We start from the raw sequence: 16,977 nt of genomic DNA on the forward strand, positions 1-16,977 counted from the left end.
GGGGAAATTTCCCCTTAGTTTTCTGCGTTTGTTTTCGGTTTATCCTTGTTTTTAAGAATGCTTGAAGACGTCTTTTGTTTGTGAGGAAATCTCAATTATTATTATTTTTGTCTCACCAGTTCTCTTTTTCTTGCTTTGCAGATATGAATTGAGAATTCGATATTTGCCAAAAGGATTTCTAAACCAGTTCACTGAGGATAAACCAACTCTAAATTTTTTCTATCAGCAGGTATGTTCAGTTCTACTACTTTTTTCTTTCGCTGGCATCAATTTGGAAAATTCCGGCTTTGTTTATGCGGATAACATGTTACTGCACAAACAGAAATCGGTAAAATTTAAAGTTGTATATATAAAGGGCATGAAGCACATGGCATCTTTCTCCTTGAGAAGTGGTGAGGAATTTTTTGCAAAGGCAGGGTAATTCTGCAGTTGTCGTCTTAACTCAGGTAAAATTTACTGTTGTTCAGCTGGCTTTTTGTAGTTATTTCACACTTATTAAAATGCTGAGTTTCTTTATTTTTGCAAGTGCAAATAAGTGGGCAGTTTCGCTACAACCGTGGAATGTTTTTCCACTTATTAGGTTATTTTCTTGATTTGAGTATCGCTTATTGATTAGTAAAACTGCATAATAGTAAAATTTTCTATAAATTAAGCACCTAAATCTTCATTTTGTTCACTTGAACAATTTTAATCTGCTTTTAGGCTGGCAAGCTCAAAGTTAAAACTTCATAGGGACATCTCGTAGAGGAGTCTGGATGTGAATAGTTACTGTATCCCCTAACTTTAAGAATCCGTGCATCTCTGAAGATTCAAACCTAAACTTGCGTATTGGCTATTTGTTAGGTGGGTCTTTCCCCGTGTCTGGATGGTACGTTGTCCATGTTCACACACTGAAATGTTGTTAGTGGTTAGCAAACAGCTTGTGTCATTAATGGTGACGGTTTTGTGAACCAGATATTTTTTTCTGTCATAGTTTTAAGTGATACTTTGTACTATTCTATGGAGGATTAGTTTTAATCTAGATTATTTAAAGGAGTCATTTATGGAGTATTGTCACGATAGAGATGGAATAAGGTGGGAATGAGAGGCAAAGGGAGAGGGCTTGTGAAGTCAGCTGAAATAGCAGAGCTCAAGAACTGCACCATGGAAGCTCTGGAGTTTTGTTTTGAAATAAGAATTTATTTTTTTTTTACCTGATGCGTTTTGTTGTGTCAAAGAAACAATATGAAGTCCTGATAATGTTACTGAAACCCCAAAGGCTTCTACCAAGGAAAACTATTTCCATGGCTTACTGTTCTTTTTTTTGTGTGTGTGTCTGCCACATACAAAAATATCAAAAATTAGGTTGGCTGCTTGAGACATACCACAATTCTTGAGCAACATCCCCTAAAACTAGGATATAACTGGAGCTGGTCCAAAGCGTGGCACTCTTCTGCCCTTGTGAACAGACACGTTTGCAGATGAGGAACCGGGAAACAGTAATTCTGGTTAAATTTTGTTTTTGTTTCTAGAAAGAGAAAAACATAATCCTCCCCTTTGTCCAATACTTCATCTGAAAGCTATTTTCTTAAATGTCTTATATTTTTGATTGTATACACACGTGTTTCTGCCTTAGGTAAACGACTTAATTTTTTTAATGTGTGGTGAAATTCTTATATTGATATATGATGGAGTTGACTTCTGAGGAGACAATTCTAGTGCAGTGTTTATCTGAACTTGGCATTCTAGTGGAACTGATCTGTGTGATATACTTGTTTCAACCTAAAAATGTCTGGATTTTGGCAACTTCTTAGTACTGCCAGGGGTTCTTCTAGAAACAACAAAATCGGGTTCCTCGTCCGGAACCTCAGCAGCAGGTGACTTACTTCATACTGGCTTTAAACATAGGAGGTTTATGTTTTCCATGATGCAAAAAGTGGGTGATGAGCTCCAAAATGAGTTCCTGAACTCCATCGTTTACCTATCCAAGAGCCGCAGTGTCTTCTCATGTGCGCTTCAGAACTCTTTCTTTCATGCAAGGAGTTTAAAATGCCAGAGGAATATTTTTTTATCGTTTTCTGAGGAACGCATTTTTAGTAAATTCGTGGAAATCATTAGAAATAGATACAAATGGCTCAGAATAGGAAGAAGGTTTATGAAGGGTGGCAGGAAAGGATAAGCAAAGATGACAGCTGCCTGTATCTGACGATGCCCTGAATCTTAGTTCTATTATAAAATTAAAATCAGAGGTTCTTGTTTCCTTGCTCTGCACACTATACCTTTTTTTTTTCTATTCTCCTTTCTTTTCCGCCTTATCATGAGGTATTTCAAACTCCAGTTCTTCAAAAGTCACTATTCTTCGTTCTGGTGTGCTGCGAGGTAATTGGGTCGCCATTGCTGTGGAAATCAGGTGCACAGCTTTTCAGAGCTGTCGTTTGCTGTCTGTGATTCTGTTTTGCTCCATAAGTCTCATTTGGCCTCTTGAATAAATTAGGACAATTACTGTTATCTGGTGAGGTGTTAAGGCAACCCCACTGGCTTATGAAAAGAAGACAGGAGAAGAATTTGTGCAATAGCACTGCATCATAAAACAGACCTAAAACATAGGGGGATGTGGAAAAACAAGCAAAGATGATTTTTCACTTTCTGTTTCTCTCTCATTGTCATTCCCACAAAATTGTAACATTCTCTTTTGCTAACCACAGCTCACCCTTCACAGTCAGACACATCATCTTGTGTATAGGCAAGAACAGCAGAATGTACATATATCATACATGCATACATAGATATCTTGAGCTTTCTGCACAGAAATAACTATGTTAGAGAAAATGAATGTAGGACCCAGTTACAGAATTAAAAAAAAGATCCAACAGAATAACACTTCTGTAATCAAACTGGCTTTTGTAGATGTAAAAATCCAATACGTTGCTGTTTCGTATGTTATAAACGAGAAAAAGATTTGAGGACCAGATGCTGCCTGTGACTCAATCTTTCTTTACAAGATGAGGCTGAGAACCCTCGACTAATTTGGTAACATCTAAACACGTCTGACTTATCAAAAATGTACATCAAATTTGAAAGTTCATGGTGAAGGAAAAGAAATATGGTGACCTCTGTCACCCATGAATTGTCCATGGATTTTAGAAAATGTAATTATTTTCTTGAATTTGAGTTGCAGAGTGGCAGTGTTGTTGAAAAAGAAGCTGAAAGTTTGAGGAACAGACTGAATCCTCAAGTGATCTTCATCCTCCAGAAAAGCACAGAACATTTATAAAGATAACGAAATGTTACCTTAATCGCTGTCAACAGACACAGTTTATTCATACAGTTAACCCAAACCACAATTATCAGGCTGTTAAACTGAAAACTGGCACACGTTTGTAACTTCACATGCATGACTACTCCCATTCATGTCAATGAGTGCACTGCCCTGTAAAAATCGGTGCAAGCATTTAAGTCTTCTCAGCTTGGACTTAATACATGAAATCTTTTTTTTTTTTCTCCCCTTAATTTTGGCTATTTTAAGGATGCTGTGACCTTTCTTTGTTTGGATATAGTCTTTATTTTCAAGAGTCTTGAACAAATCACAAACCTATGACCAGAACTGTTTGTAGCTTGACGTACGGCTGTTTGTAATCAGGAGCGGTCATTCCGCCATCTGCAGTGGGCGTAAGCTGTTCTAATTGGAAGTATAAAAGCAGGGCACCTAACGAGACTTTTCATGAGAGTGCCCCTGGTTTGCAATCTGTACGGCAAAGGATTAAAATGTGTGTGTGTGAGGGGGGACACACCATGGAACTTGTTTGTAACGTCGGAATTAGTCATACTAATATTGATACTGTGCAGTTTGTCGAAGCATCTGTGTTTCAGGCTGTGCTTCAGCTTTGGGACGTGAGGTGGGGGAGAGGCTGATGCTCAGGCTGTTCCTCTTCACGGGAGGAGTTGTGTGTTCAAGACATGTCATTTTACGTCCCAGTTGAGAGCTCTGATCAGCAAACTAATGCTCGAAGTGTGTCTCTTACTGCTCTGTTTGGAAGACGTCAAAGGTAGTGGATGACAGGTCTTCAGAGGTGTCTTCTCTTTTTTTTTTCATGAAGTGGAGGATTTGGGTGGTGATAAAGCATTGACTGCGTTATTCCCTCGGGCCCAACTGCTTACAGTTTCAGCCAAATTAGGCAAATTGGCACCCACCCAGTGCTGTTTGAATTGTGAGGTTAAAGCATTAAAAAAATCAGGAAATGCCAGATTTATGGTCGTCTGCACAGCTGGCAGATGCTTGCTGCGTAGGTTTTATGTGCCAGCCTTCAGTGGCGTCTCTTTGTGTTGTGTGCCCAAGTCTGAACCAGTGTGAACTCTAACCCGACCCCCCAAAACCTTAAAAGTGAAGTACACAGGATTGCTGAGTGAAAAGACTCTAAGTTAATTTGTTTAAATAAGTAGCCTCCTTTTTTTTTTGTTCAGTTGACTGTTTTGTAAATCTTAATAATCTGTCTTTTGTATCCATTTTTACCATTTTTCAAAACTTCAGAGGGAAGAAGCATAAGGGCACAAGAGGAGAATTAAAAATTGGAGGGTTTTGAGTAATGAAAATAAGACTTCACATTTTTCCTGTACTTTTTGGGAGCATTTCCAGTTGCTTTAAATACGTGTTGGTGAAATTCATTGCGAGTGTCTTCCTTTCCCTCTGTTCCAGTGACATGGCTGTTGGGAGGTGGAAATAAAGGGGACGGGTGTTTTCTCTTTTCCCTGAAGAGCTGAGTGAGGACCAAAAGCCGTATCTCACATCAAGATAGAGTACAGCTTTTAAAAACATTCATATAATGAGAATCAGACGTAAGCTACTCAAATTGCCTTCCTTTTATTGCGGGACAAGAGCCTGCACACATTTATCCTTGAATAACGTGTTAGCCTCCAGTAATTGGAGATGGTTTATCCCTTGATGAAAAGGGAGTAAGCATCTGTATGAGAGTGGGGGGAGAAACAGCTCGTGGGCATCAGCCGTTCCATTGTTGCTGTCCTCCTGCTTCGAACAGAAGACTTTTAAAGTAATTTTGGGGTTTTTTTAGATCCCAAAGAACAAGAAAAGGTCGTGTTTGTCAGCGTAGAATTTACCTCTGTGCTGCCTTGTTTAGCTTGCGGCGTTGGACCTGCCCTGGAGGTGTACGTATAGATAATAGAGGAGACCGTAGGATTGAACCGAGTTTGGGTTTGCTTTTTGAAATGAGCCAAGGTTTGTGTAACGCACAAGACGAAGGAATTGCAAGCAGAGAAAGGATGATTTCAAAGTTAGGGCAGGTAAATGACGTTCTGCAAAAATCAAGCGGAATTCTGCGCCACAGGGATTCGGTGTTTCACCAGACAAGTGCAATGCAGGTTCATTTTCGTAAGAAAACTGTTTTTAAAACGAAAAGAGCAAAAAAGTAATACCTGTTTTCTTCCAAAAAAAAAAAAAAAAAGAAAATTCTCTAAAGAAAGAGGAGGCAATGTTTCTGATGGACAAATGGCAGTTTTTTGCTCTTTGTAGTGTTTGTGAAGACACTGTTAATGCCTAAAATGTATTTCCTTAAATGAAAAATCTCTTTTATATTGTGGCAAATAAATGCATAATGCAAATTCAGTTATTTTTATACCGCTGTCCCTCAACATGTAGGAAATTTCAAGTCCAGGCAATTACCGTAATAACTTAATCATTAAAGTTTTATAAGGCTTAGGTGCGTGAGATATAATTTGAAGTGCAGGCTGGGAATTAGATTCTTTAACCTAATTAAATAACAACATCTCTTATACCCTAATAAAAATAGGAGACCTAAAGCAAATGACTTTGACAGGAAGAGCTTTGAAGAAAGTCAAGGACGTAGGGACAAAAGCTGGCTTTGTTCCTGACATTGGCAGCCTGTTTAAAACAAAAAATAAAACAAAAAAAAATCTTTCAGGAAGAGTTAATTGTTGACATGTAAACTGTGCCCTAAAGGGAAGTGGTAAGAAATGTAAGAATTGCAGCTGCTTTAAAAGATTTTTTTTTTTTTTAATTATAAAAATATAAATCAAACCGAACGTCACCTATCTGCTCCTTACAGCTTGTAAAAGTAATTATAGGTGAGGTATCCTTTACAGGGGTCGGTTTCTTGAAATTGCTGAAATTCACAGTTTCCTCATAAAGTACTCATTTTTTAACTATAAAAGTTGATTTACACGGTCAAAACTACGCTGATGTTCTTCTTTAGATCTTGCTGTTTGTAGTGGTGTGTAGCTACTTTGGTGTCTTCCAAATCTGGGTCAAATGTCTGCTTTCTGTTAGCAGTGCTGTATGATAGGAATCTAAAACGTACTTGTGTTCCTAAATACCTCTTAAATAGCCGCGCTCAGTCCAAAGGAAAACAGCAGCTTTGATTTAAAATTTCCACCTGTCAACCAGAGTGGTGAAAATACTGCCCGTGGGCTTTCTTGCAGTCATTTGTGAATTACTCTTGATTCAAGAGGATAAATTTAAAATGCTCAGGACAGGTTTCCATCTATTGATGCACGGATATGTCTTTGTTAGTAATCTTGAACAAAATGTTGTTCTCCTTAGTGTATTAAGTTGTATATAACACACATCAAACCAAAGGGGGGGAAAAAAAAAAAAAGTTGACTCACGTTTATGCTTGGACTCATTTGTCCTCGAAAAGCAAAATTCTGTGTCGGAGAGGAGAAGTATAAAATTAGCTGTTAGCAAGGCGTGCTTAGTAGGTTGAGTACTATATGGCTCCCAAGAGTATAGTCCTACTTTATGGAAGATCTGAGAGGCAGCAGTGTATATTGCAGTGACATCTGGAGATCAGCCTGCTCGGACAGAAGGGATCATTTTTAGCCATTCTGTCCCTAACAATGCCTCATCAGAAGTTGATTTCCCCCACCCCCACCCCATCTCTAATGCCCTTATTATTAACAGAGCAGCTTCCAAAATTAGTTAGAGATGTCAAAGTTCACCTCTAGATAATACAGAGACTGTGACCTTGGAAGACGAAGAGGAGGAGCAGCTGAGGGCAGATGGCAAATGAATGTTATCCTGATACTGAATCGGTGCTTTTAACTCCCCTAAAAAGGCCGACGCCTTAATTTTCCCTAATGTAAACTTAGCTTCTCTAATAAGTCTAATATTATCAGATGGGTAAATAGGGGTGGAAACACATGTGTGTTCTCCTCCTGTGCATATTTTAAAAACTACCATTGCAGTCATTAAGGTGGCTCCTAAAAATACTGATGACATTAGAAGCGTGCTTTGGGCTTCTGTGCATATGGTACTTCATTCAGAGCAGAAAAGGCACAAATCGTTAAGGGTTAATTTTGCATAAGATTTCTGAAGCTGTAGTAACGTGGGTTGGGACCCTTCTCTTTCAAGCTGAGTATTCGGAGTCTGTAGTGAAGAAAATTCAGTGTCCTACAGGAACTTGCTGGTGGTGAACGAGGGTGAACTCTGCTGTGAAGAGTTGGAGGAGCCATCTCCTTTTGCAGTTTGGTGATTACAGACAGAAGCAATTCTGTAGGGTGACTGTTCAGCGTTCATCTAATGATGTATCCATTCCAGGCTACGCTACAGCATTTCTGTGGCGCGTTGAACAGTACGAGACAGATTATAGAATATTGGAGATAATTATGCCTGATAGGGTGCCACAGAAGAGGAGGATCATGGTGTGTCGTGGATCATGGTGGACTTCCATGTGGTACCTTCTGCAAGCGTGGAACAAAAAAGAGTTGGAACAGGCCTGCTCTGAACACCGAGCGACTTCGTTCATTTTGGGTGTGAAATTGTGGGGAAAACGAATGTGGTGTATGCTTCAGTCTTTGTCTGGGTCACATAAGTAGTTGCAGAAGATCAGCTTCTCCGATGGATGTATTGAAGCGTTCTGGACCTTCATGTTACAGAGGCCAGAATTTAAGAGTTGAATTTAAAGAGTTTACAGGAAAACTCTTTTGCCAGAATTTAAGAGTTTACAGGAGAAACTTCATTGGAGTTCCGTAGGAGCGATGTCACCAGAAGCGTTGTGTGTTAGTGTGTAACGAAGATCCTGATGAGCAGTTTCTGTGGAGGCTGAGAGTGAGCCATCATAAACAAAAAGCAAACACCAAAATACCTTCAGGTATTAGAAACTTAAATGTTTAAAAGCAGCTGCTAGAACACACTTAAGCTGTTAAAAAGGAGAATAAATAAATAATTATTGCAGAAACAGGAAGGTTAAGAAGAAGGTTGTATTTGTTAATATAAATATCACTAAGCACAAGTACATCATTTCTGAATATAAAAAAACACCAGCTAAAAATATCTGAGTAGAACAAATGGATAAGGAGAAGATGATGTAATCTTTGTTTTCCATGCTTCGTTAAACGATTATAATTACGATTCTCATGCTACTTACTAAATGGAGTACAGAAGACATTTTGTTTCTTTGTTTGCTTATCTAAATATCTTATGTGTTGTGGTGGTGATATTTTTTTTTTGGTTATGCACGTAACTCTTTAGGGGGGACTTAATCACCAAAGTACTGTTTAAAAGCAGTTTTCAAAGCAATACCAATTTGAAAGAGAAATAAATTAAAAAGGACTAAGTTGTGTAAGTAGGTCATAGACATTGAAAGTAAAGCAAGAGAAATAGATTGCTTATTTTTAAACTGTCCTTCTGAAAAATTGGAGATTATCCTGTGGGAAATTTCTTGGTAACATTAAATGAACTTGGAAAGCCAGCGTAGTGGCTAATTATTGGTATTCGCCCTTTTTGAGACATCATTCGATAGTACTGTTGCTAAAGAATTTCCACAGTAGTTATGCTTGAAAAGAGAACTCAATAGAAAGTTTGATTTTTTTTTTTTTTTAATTCCTAAGGATATGAACAAATTTAAACCTAAAATATATTTTTAAGACACAGCAAGTAGGTTTTTTTTAAATCCTTAAACTCCTGGCAAGCATTCAGTACTAACTTCAGAATGATTTTACTCTTGTTCTTAATAAAGAAATTTAAATCCAGCGTGGTGTTTTTATGAACTGCACTGGCAAGATGGCTTGTCAGCCTGAGTGAACGTTTTTCTGAAATACTGCAGCTGCATTAAAAAATAGTGTGCAGTAAAATGAAGCAGATGGCTTTTGAAAGTAGCAGCTGGTATATAAAATACGAGGCCTGTGATAGATTTCTTCTTAAATCATGTGTGCTAGCGTAGGGCTATTCTCTGATTTCTCCATCTTCACAAACATGGGCTTTCCTCTGTCTCCAATTTTTATTTTAAATTACACCAGCTGGAATTTGCTAGCCATTTATATAGCTGGGAAAGTTCCCATTATTCCCTAGTAAATTTTGAGAAGTTAGAAGTTACACCATCAGTAATTTGCCCATTCAAGTAAAAAACCAAATATTTAAAAAGTCTGACATCAGAAATGAAACCGGGCTTTTGTTTATTTGCCTTTCTTCCTTGCGGAAAAAGCTGATTAGTTCATGGTTCAGTGTTCACTTCTTTGCTTTTCTTATGATTTAAGAGTATCTTTGAACTTACACTGCTCAAAAGACTAGAGACAGAAGAGAGATTTTTGTCCTGGCTAACCAACGAAGAATAGTGATGAAAAAGATATTTTAAAATATTGGTGAGAATAGAAGGTAAATAAACAAAGTGAATGTTTGCTGAGTATCAGGACATTAGTATTTCAAGAAATACATTGTGGCATAGGATTACGTTGAACTTGGAAATTCTTGTTTGTTATAAATACTACTGCCCTTTCTAAGCATGTGTTCATTGAACACAGGTACTGTGTGTTGGGGGAGAGTCACAGTTTTGTTTCACTTTTTATTTTATCAGGACATGTAGAAGACTTCTTTTTCCTACCTCCAGGAGGTGCGTTTATGCTTGACATTCAAATTTGCCGCATATTGCATCCCTTGTAGACTGTTTGTAGCTGTTGTGACCAAGAAGCTACTACAGACATGAAGCATAGGTCGTACTTTGATTCTTATTCTCCAGACTGAGAGCAAATCTCAGTCCTGTTACTTCTTCTAACGCTGACATTGGAGTAGTACTCATCCAGAAGCGGTTTGCATTTCCATTATACCATGTTTAATGGAACTTAAATAGACTAATCCTTTCCCTCCCAAAGCATACACCTGCTTGACTGTAAATCTGATTTAAACTTGTTAGAACATTTAGCAAAAAAAAATTCGAGGGAAGAAGTGCTTGAAATCACCACAGCAAGAAATTGCAGCAAGAAATTATTTTTGTCTCTGGTATCCTCCTTTAAAGTGTTTTCCAATATATTTCTCTCTGGAAGTGCAGATAAGCACATTCTGCTAGAATACAAAGCGGGTAAGTAGAAGCAAGTGCATTGCAAGCAACGTAAACCAAAGTGATTCAGTTAAGACATAAGATTTTGGGATTTTGATTGTTACCAAATGAAAAGTATATATAGCCTTTTAGCTCTATAACGCTTGAATTCATAATCCTAGTGTAAATATAAGTGTTTGCCTTCTTAATCTTTATGTGTTTTTATTGCTAAAACACTGTGGCCATGAAGCATTTGAGATGACTACAGGCTTCACGCAGTCTTATCGTTGCCAGAGGCATCTGGTCTCTAGTATGTGGCATTACTGAAGTAATGCCGCGCAGGTTTGGCAAGAGAACTTTACAGGCTTCGTTGGGTTGGTGGAAATCAGTAAGGATTGCTGCTTTCCTGTTTCTTGTTTGGCCGGTTGATTTTTTGGGGGGTGGCTTTTTCAAAACCAGGTTTGTGTGATGAGTTTATATAAACTAGTGTTGTCTCACAGACTAGGTAAAAATAAGTTATATTAAATAGCATCCTACAATTTTTTTGGATTTAGCTTTTGGAGAGTTCCCATTCTGAACAATTAAAATAGGGAGCAGAACAACAGCAGTGGTACTTGATCTGCTTGAAGAGTATATATATCTTGGTGACATACTCTTCAGCCTTCCTCCAGGCGTTGCGTACTCTTAACTGAACTTCCAAAGCCGTAAGTAAAGGTCTGCACATACCACCAAGGAGGGCAGTTCTGCAGGCGAAACACCAGCTCACAGATGACGGTGTCTCCAAAACCCGCAGATTGGGCTTCATCTCCCCTTTTAACATACTTCTTCTGAATTAGTAGTAAAGAGAAAAAACTGGTAGGATTCTTTAAATTTGTCAGAGTTCATTTTTGTGTCTTTGTATGCATATAGGCTTTAAGTTCTTAAAGATAGGGCCTTTTTTCTCTTAAACTGACGAAAAATATTCTCGTTTCTCTCATTTAACTATATTAACAATAATAATAAAAGTAATAATTAAGCAAACACAAAAGACTTCTAGGAAAACTATTCAATTGCCCTGTGGCAGTGTGCGCTTAATTACCATTAAATTATCTCTTGTGTCTCTTCCATTTAATATTTGTTCAGGCTTTTTGCTGAGGAGGTTATGCAGCTCGTGCTGAACCTCTTACGAAATGCTTATCTAATCTTTGCACGAGCATTAGTTTATGCATTGATCTAATGCCATCTCAAAGAGAATAGTCAAGAAAAATTAAAGGTGATAAGAGAAGTTCTCATTAGTATTCTGGGAGTAGAAATTGAATCTGGTTTTGTTTTTTTTTTTCTCCTTAGACTTACTGAAATTTAAAGAAGAATGTGTGCGGACAGGTTTCTGAAAAACAAGATAAAATTAATTTCTTCTATCAATTTATTACCTTTGTTATCCATAATAGCACACTACTCAATCTAATTAGACCACAAGATTATGGCCATTGGCTTCCTGAAGCTTATAAACCCTTTGTATACCTTCCAAAGTTTAAACATAAAACCAAATAGGTGTATATGATGTATATGCAGTGCTTTGTGATAATCAAGTACGGCTGTTAATTTAGATGAGAGGGTGTCATGACTGATTTTGTGAACACTGCTGTTAGTCACTTGTGGACACTGAAGGAGGGTATTTTTTCTATGTTTTCATCTCATTTCTTAGGTGGGTAAAGGCATTTTTATCCCACTCTTCAGGCTGAATAATGTAGTGAATTTGAAAGACTTGAAACTCCATGTTACTGTACCAAAGAACTTGAGAAACACACGTACACCTCCCACACCCCCCCCCATACACACACGATAAATCAGCAAGGGAGATTCTCCGCTGGCTGCAGTGTGAGGTGGAAGGAATGTATGTAATTTACTCCACCTTTATAAAATATCTGTGTTTCTCCATCTCTTCTGGACTGGGATGCGCAAAAAAAACCCTCCTTTTTTTTTGGCTTGTCACACTAACAAAATTATGCACTCCAGTAGGCAACTGTCTCCTTGCAACACTATGGTGAAAATGTCTCACTTCTGTCTTGCAAATAAGCTGAGATTTTCACAATACTTTTTTTTTTTTTCTTCCAAATTGTTGGGATCATATCGTGAGGGTTTTGTAAAATTTTCTTAGTCAAGTTCTGGTGCCTGTAGTTGCAGAGTCAAACTGGGAAAACATGAGTGGAATTTGTGAAAGCTCACGAGCCAGAGGGCAAGAAGAAAGAAACTCCAAACTTTAAATGTTTGGGTAATGTGGCTTATTTATTTATGGAATAATAGTTGCTTGAGGCTAGCAGCATTTTAAAATACATTTACATGAAACTGAAGATGTTCTTAAGCTGTTTAGTTTAACAAATGAAGTACTTCAGTACTGGGATCTACAAGGCAATGAGCTGTGAAAATAAATGAATACAAATTTGATCATGATATACTCGTAGCCTCAAATCAGCATAGTTTCTACAATGGGAAGTTTTATACGCCAGGATGGAAAAAATACTTTGCTGCAGTCAGTTCTTTTCAGTGTCTGAATGCCTCAAGGAATAGGTGCACAACAGCTCTGAAATTTCCTGGTGGTGTAAAATCGTTGAAATGCTTCAAAAAATCGAATGTGTGGTTTAAAAAAAAACAAAAAAAAAGTTTAATTAAAAATAAGTGAAGTAACCAATGGATATGTGATTTGGGTGGATGTAAGGCAGGCGAGCCAGTGAGTTTTGTGAACAACTTTTCTGGTGAAGCAACTTGGCCTATACGTGAAAGTGAATTCTCAGAAGAAGGGCAGGAGAAGGAAACGAAGGCTTGTTTTGTAAAGTACTGTTTGAGTTCATTAAACCCCAGTGTGGATGATACAACCAAGAAGTAAATTGATTATAGTTTCTTTTAACTTGGTACGTTTCTGGAATGCGGGCATCTATCTAAGAACTGAACTCACGTAAAATTTTCATTTTCAGTTTGTTTCTTACTTTTCAAATATCCCCACGTAGACCTGGGGACAAAGAGTACTGTTCTGTTGTTTGCCCCTTGGGGTACTGCAGAGGTCATTTGTGGGAATAACATGGGAGCCTGAAAAATATATTCCTGATTTAAATGCTCTGAGCTTGCGTCTGACAGAATCACAGAATGGTCAGGGTTGGAAGGGACCTCCGGAGATCATCTAGTCCACCCCCCCTGCCAGAGCAGGGTCACCTACAGCAGTTGCACAGGACAGCGTGCAGGTGGGTTTGGAATGTCTCCAGAGTGGGAGACTCCCCTACCTCTCTGGGCAGACTGTGCCAGTGCTCTGCCACCCTCAAAGTAAAGAAGTTCCTCCTCATGTTAAGATGGAACTTCCTATGTTCAAGTTTGTGCCCGTTACCTCTTGTCCTGTCACTGGGCGCCACTGAAAAAAGACTGTTCTCGTCTGCCTGGCACAACGGTTTTAATGCAGGACAGGTTTCATATCCCTACTGATGAACAGAAGGTGTAATTTAATTTTCTGTTTCAGTTATTATGTCGTGCCATTTATGAAGACATCTAGATGGTAGTTCTGATTTAAACAAAACCTTGGTTATAGAAGATTTGCTTTCAGAGAAATACTGTACCGTTACTAACAGGTGCAGTTCTGCGGTAGAACGAAGAGTAATTGTAAATGGACGCTAGTCGAGATAAGATACTACTCCAAACCTCTGCATTTTTTTGTCCTGTTTCCAGAAGTGCCCTTTCCAGGGAAACTTCTTCCCATTTTGGCACTTGATGATACTGAGCAGTACAAGCTGGTCAGAAATGCCCAAACTTCTGGATTGCCAAATTTCTTGAAAATGCCTCCAGGGGTTGTAATGACTTTGAGTTCAAGAAAGATCGAGCTTCTGCAGGGAGTCCAGTAAAGGGCCGTGAAGATGATGAAGGGCCTGGAGCATCTCTCCTATGAGGAAAGGCTGAGAGAGCCGGGACTGCGCAGCCTAGAGGAGAGAAGGCTAGGGGGGATATTGTCAATATATATCAATATATAAATACCTGAAGGGAGGGAGCACAGAAGATGGAGCCAGGCTCTTTTCAGAGGTGCCCAGTGTCAGAACCAGAGGCAGTGGGCAAAATAAAGCACAGGAGGTTCCCTCTGAACATCAGGAAACCCTTTTTTTCCCCCCTCACTGTTAGGGTGACCAAGCACTGGCACAGGTTGCCCAGGGAGATTGTGGAGTCTCCATCCTTGGAGATAATCAAAAGCCATCTGGACATGGTCCTGGGCAGCTGGCTCTGGGTGGCCCCTGCTTGAGCAGGGGGGTTGGACCAGATGACCTCCAGAGGTTCTCTTCCTGTGTGATTCTGAGTAATTCAAGATGGGAGAACTCTTCAGTCACTTCATGACATTAGGCAGTGTTTTACGCCTGATGCTGAAGGACAGGACCCTAAATTCCCCCTACAGAAAATATTTCTGCAATGCCTTCTTTGCCGAGTCTTTCAAATGAATGGAATATATCTGACATATCTTATACGTAAATAGATAACATGATCATTTCACTTCATTTAGGTTGGAAAAGACCCTTAAGATCATCGAGTCCAACCATTAACCTAACACTGCCAAGTCCACCACTAAACCATGTCCCTCAGCGGCACATGTACTCATCTTTTAAACACGTCCAGGGATGATGACTCCACCACTTCCCTGGGCAGCCTGTTCCAATGCGTGATATAACCCTGTTGGGGAAGAAATTTTTCCTAATATCGAATCCAATCTAAATCTTCCCTGGCACAACTTGAGGCCGTTTCCTCTTGTCCTATCACTTGTTAACTGGGAGAAGAGGTCAGCCCCCACCTCACTACAGCCTCCTCTCAGGTAATTGTAGAGAGGAATAAGATCTCCCCTCAGCCTCCTTTTCTCCAGGCTGAACAACCCCGGTTCCCTCAGCTGCTCCTCATGGGACTTGTGCTCCAGACCCCTCACCAGCTTCATTGCCCTTCTCTGGACACGCTCCAGCACCTCCATGTCCTTTTTGTATTGAGGGGCCCAAAACTAAACACAGTATTTGAGGTGGGGCCTCACCAGCGCTCAGTACAGGGGGACGATCCTAGTCCTGCTGGCCACACTACTGATACAACCCAGGATGCCATTGGCCTTCTTGGCCACCTGGGCACACTGCTGGCTCATGTTCAACTGGCTGGTGACCAACACCCCCAGGTCCTATTCTGCCGGGCAGCTTTCCAGCCACTCTTCCCCAACCCTGTAGCGCTGCATGGGGTTGTTGTGACCCAAGTGCAGGACCCGGTACTTGGCCTTGTTGAACCCCATGCCATTGGCCTCGGCCCATCCATTCATATCCATATGTACTGTAGATACACGATAGGTGTGGTCGTATAACTGACAGTTCTCTCTAATTTATACGTGGTTGGTTGTAAATAATTTCATAAATTAAAAGATATTTGGTCCATTAGAGCATTGACTGTTTAGTCGGGTAACACATAGGACTCTCTGCATTTAGGGACCTTCATGGTTTTGAATGAAAATAGAGAATCAAAACATCTTGACTTCCTGGATGATGCATCTCTCTGTCAGTTTATATACCATACAGCCATTGTAATTGCCAGATATATAAAGTCTGTGGTTGGTGGGGGGGGCTTTTTTTTTTTTTTTAAACATTTAATCAGCTAAATCTTTGTAAATGTTACCAGAAAAACTCAAATAGAGTGCAGTTTCACATGGGAAGTTTGTGTTGGGTTTTTTTTTAATTGTAAACATAGCGAAGAAAACAAAAATTATTAGTTCTACATATTTTGTGTATTACTACCATGGGAATACAAAATAGATATTTCCATATGCATATACAAATAGCAAACTCTCATTAGTATTTGTAGGAGTTGAACTGAGAAGAGTTAAAAGGTCACTGTTTTGTCATATTGAGTGCCTGTATGAGTTCAAATGCAAGAAGCTTTCTCCTGATGTTGCAGCTATTGTAATAGTTCATATTCTCACTCTTGCACAGTTTATCAGATTTCTTTTTTCACATCTTTCAATGAGAAATTAAGATTTTTTTTTTTCATACATTTCATAACTAGGCAGATCTCATACATTTGTTGCTTTGTAGTCCCGGGCTGGATCCAGCTGCCGTATGAGTGGTGAGGGAATGCTGTGGTGCGTGCTCACGTGTTACTGGGAGGATGCTGAGTGGAGAGGACCTCCAGCTGTTCAATCTGCTGCTGTACTTCCCTAACTTTTTTAAACTATGGATTTCATAGCGGTAGCAGTTTGAGATAGTTTTTCTTCCAGCTTGTCATCACTCAAAAAATATTTTATGAAGTGTATTTATTTCAAAATGTGTAATCTCCTCTTCGAGTCATGGATTTTTGTGATATTTCAGGACTTTCTGCAACTTTAGGATCTGAGGCTTTGGGATCTCCGTAGCAGTTTTCTGATTTCGTAAGATAGAGGATAACATGAGCCGTTAACGAAAAGTTGTACTTTTGTAGAGATGTTACTGGTAAAAAACGCCTGTCACACAGGAGACAGGATCTGTAGAGTTAAGTTCTTCAGCACTGGTTCTGTGCTCTCTCACTGTGTTTTGTTGTTGTTGTTGTTAACAACTGTATAAATACTTTCACTACATTGAAGTAAGTAATTACCTAAAAATTAGGCTTCCTGCCTATGTTGATGTTAGTAGATAAAACAAGTCCAGGACACATGATGAAGCTTTGACCCACCGTAGTCCATCTTGTTGGATATGTAGTATGCTCTGTGGTCCAGCGT

At 39.1% G+C, this 16,977-nt stretch overlaps 1 protein-coding gene across 2 annotated transcripts in view; it reads left to right on the plus strand.

Annotated features, from left to right (window-relative positions):
* Positions 1-16,977, plus strand: part of PTK2 (protein tyrosine kinase 2) — a 160,335-nt gene that overhangs the window by 47,565 nt on the left and 95,793 nt on the right. For both annotated transcript variants that reach the window (XM_009888170.1, XM_009888171.1), the window contains one exon: positions 142-229. In XM_009888170.1, coding sequence (XP_009886472.1) covers positions 142-229 — 88 coding nt within the window. The remainder of the gene's footprint in view (positions 1-141; positions 230-16,977) is intronic.

The sequence above is a fragment of the Charadrius vociferus genome, unplaced genomic scaffold, assembly GCF_000708025.1.
Source record: "Charadrius vociferus isolate BGI_N301 unplaced genomic scaffold, ASM70802v2 scaffold276, whole genome shotgun sequence".
In the NCBI taxonomy this organism is placed as follows: Eukaryota; Metazoa; Chordata; class Aves; order Charadriiformes; family Charadriidae; genus Charadrius; species Charadrius vociferus.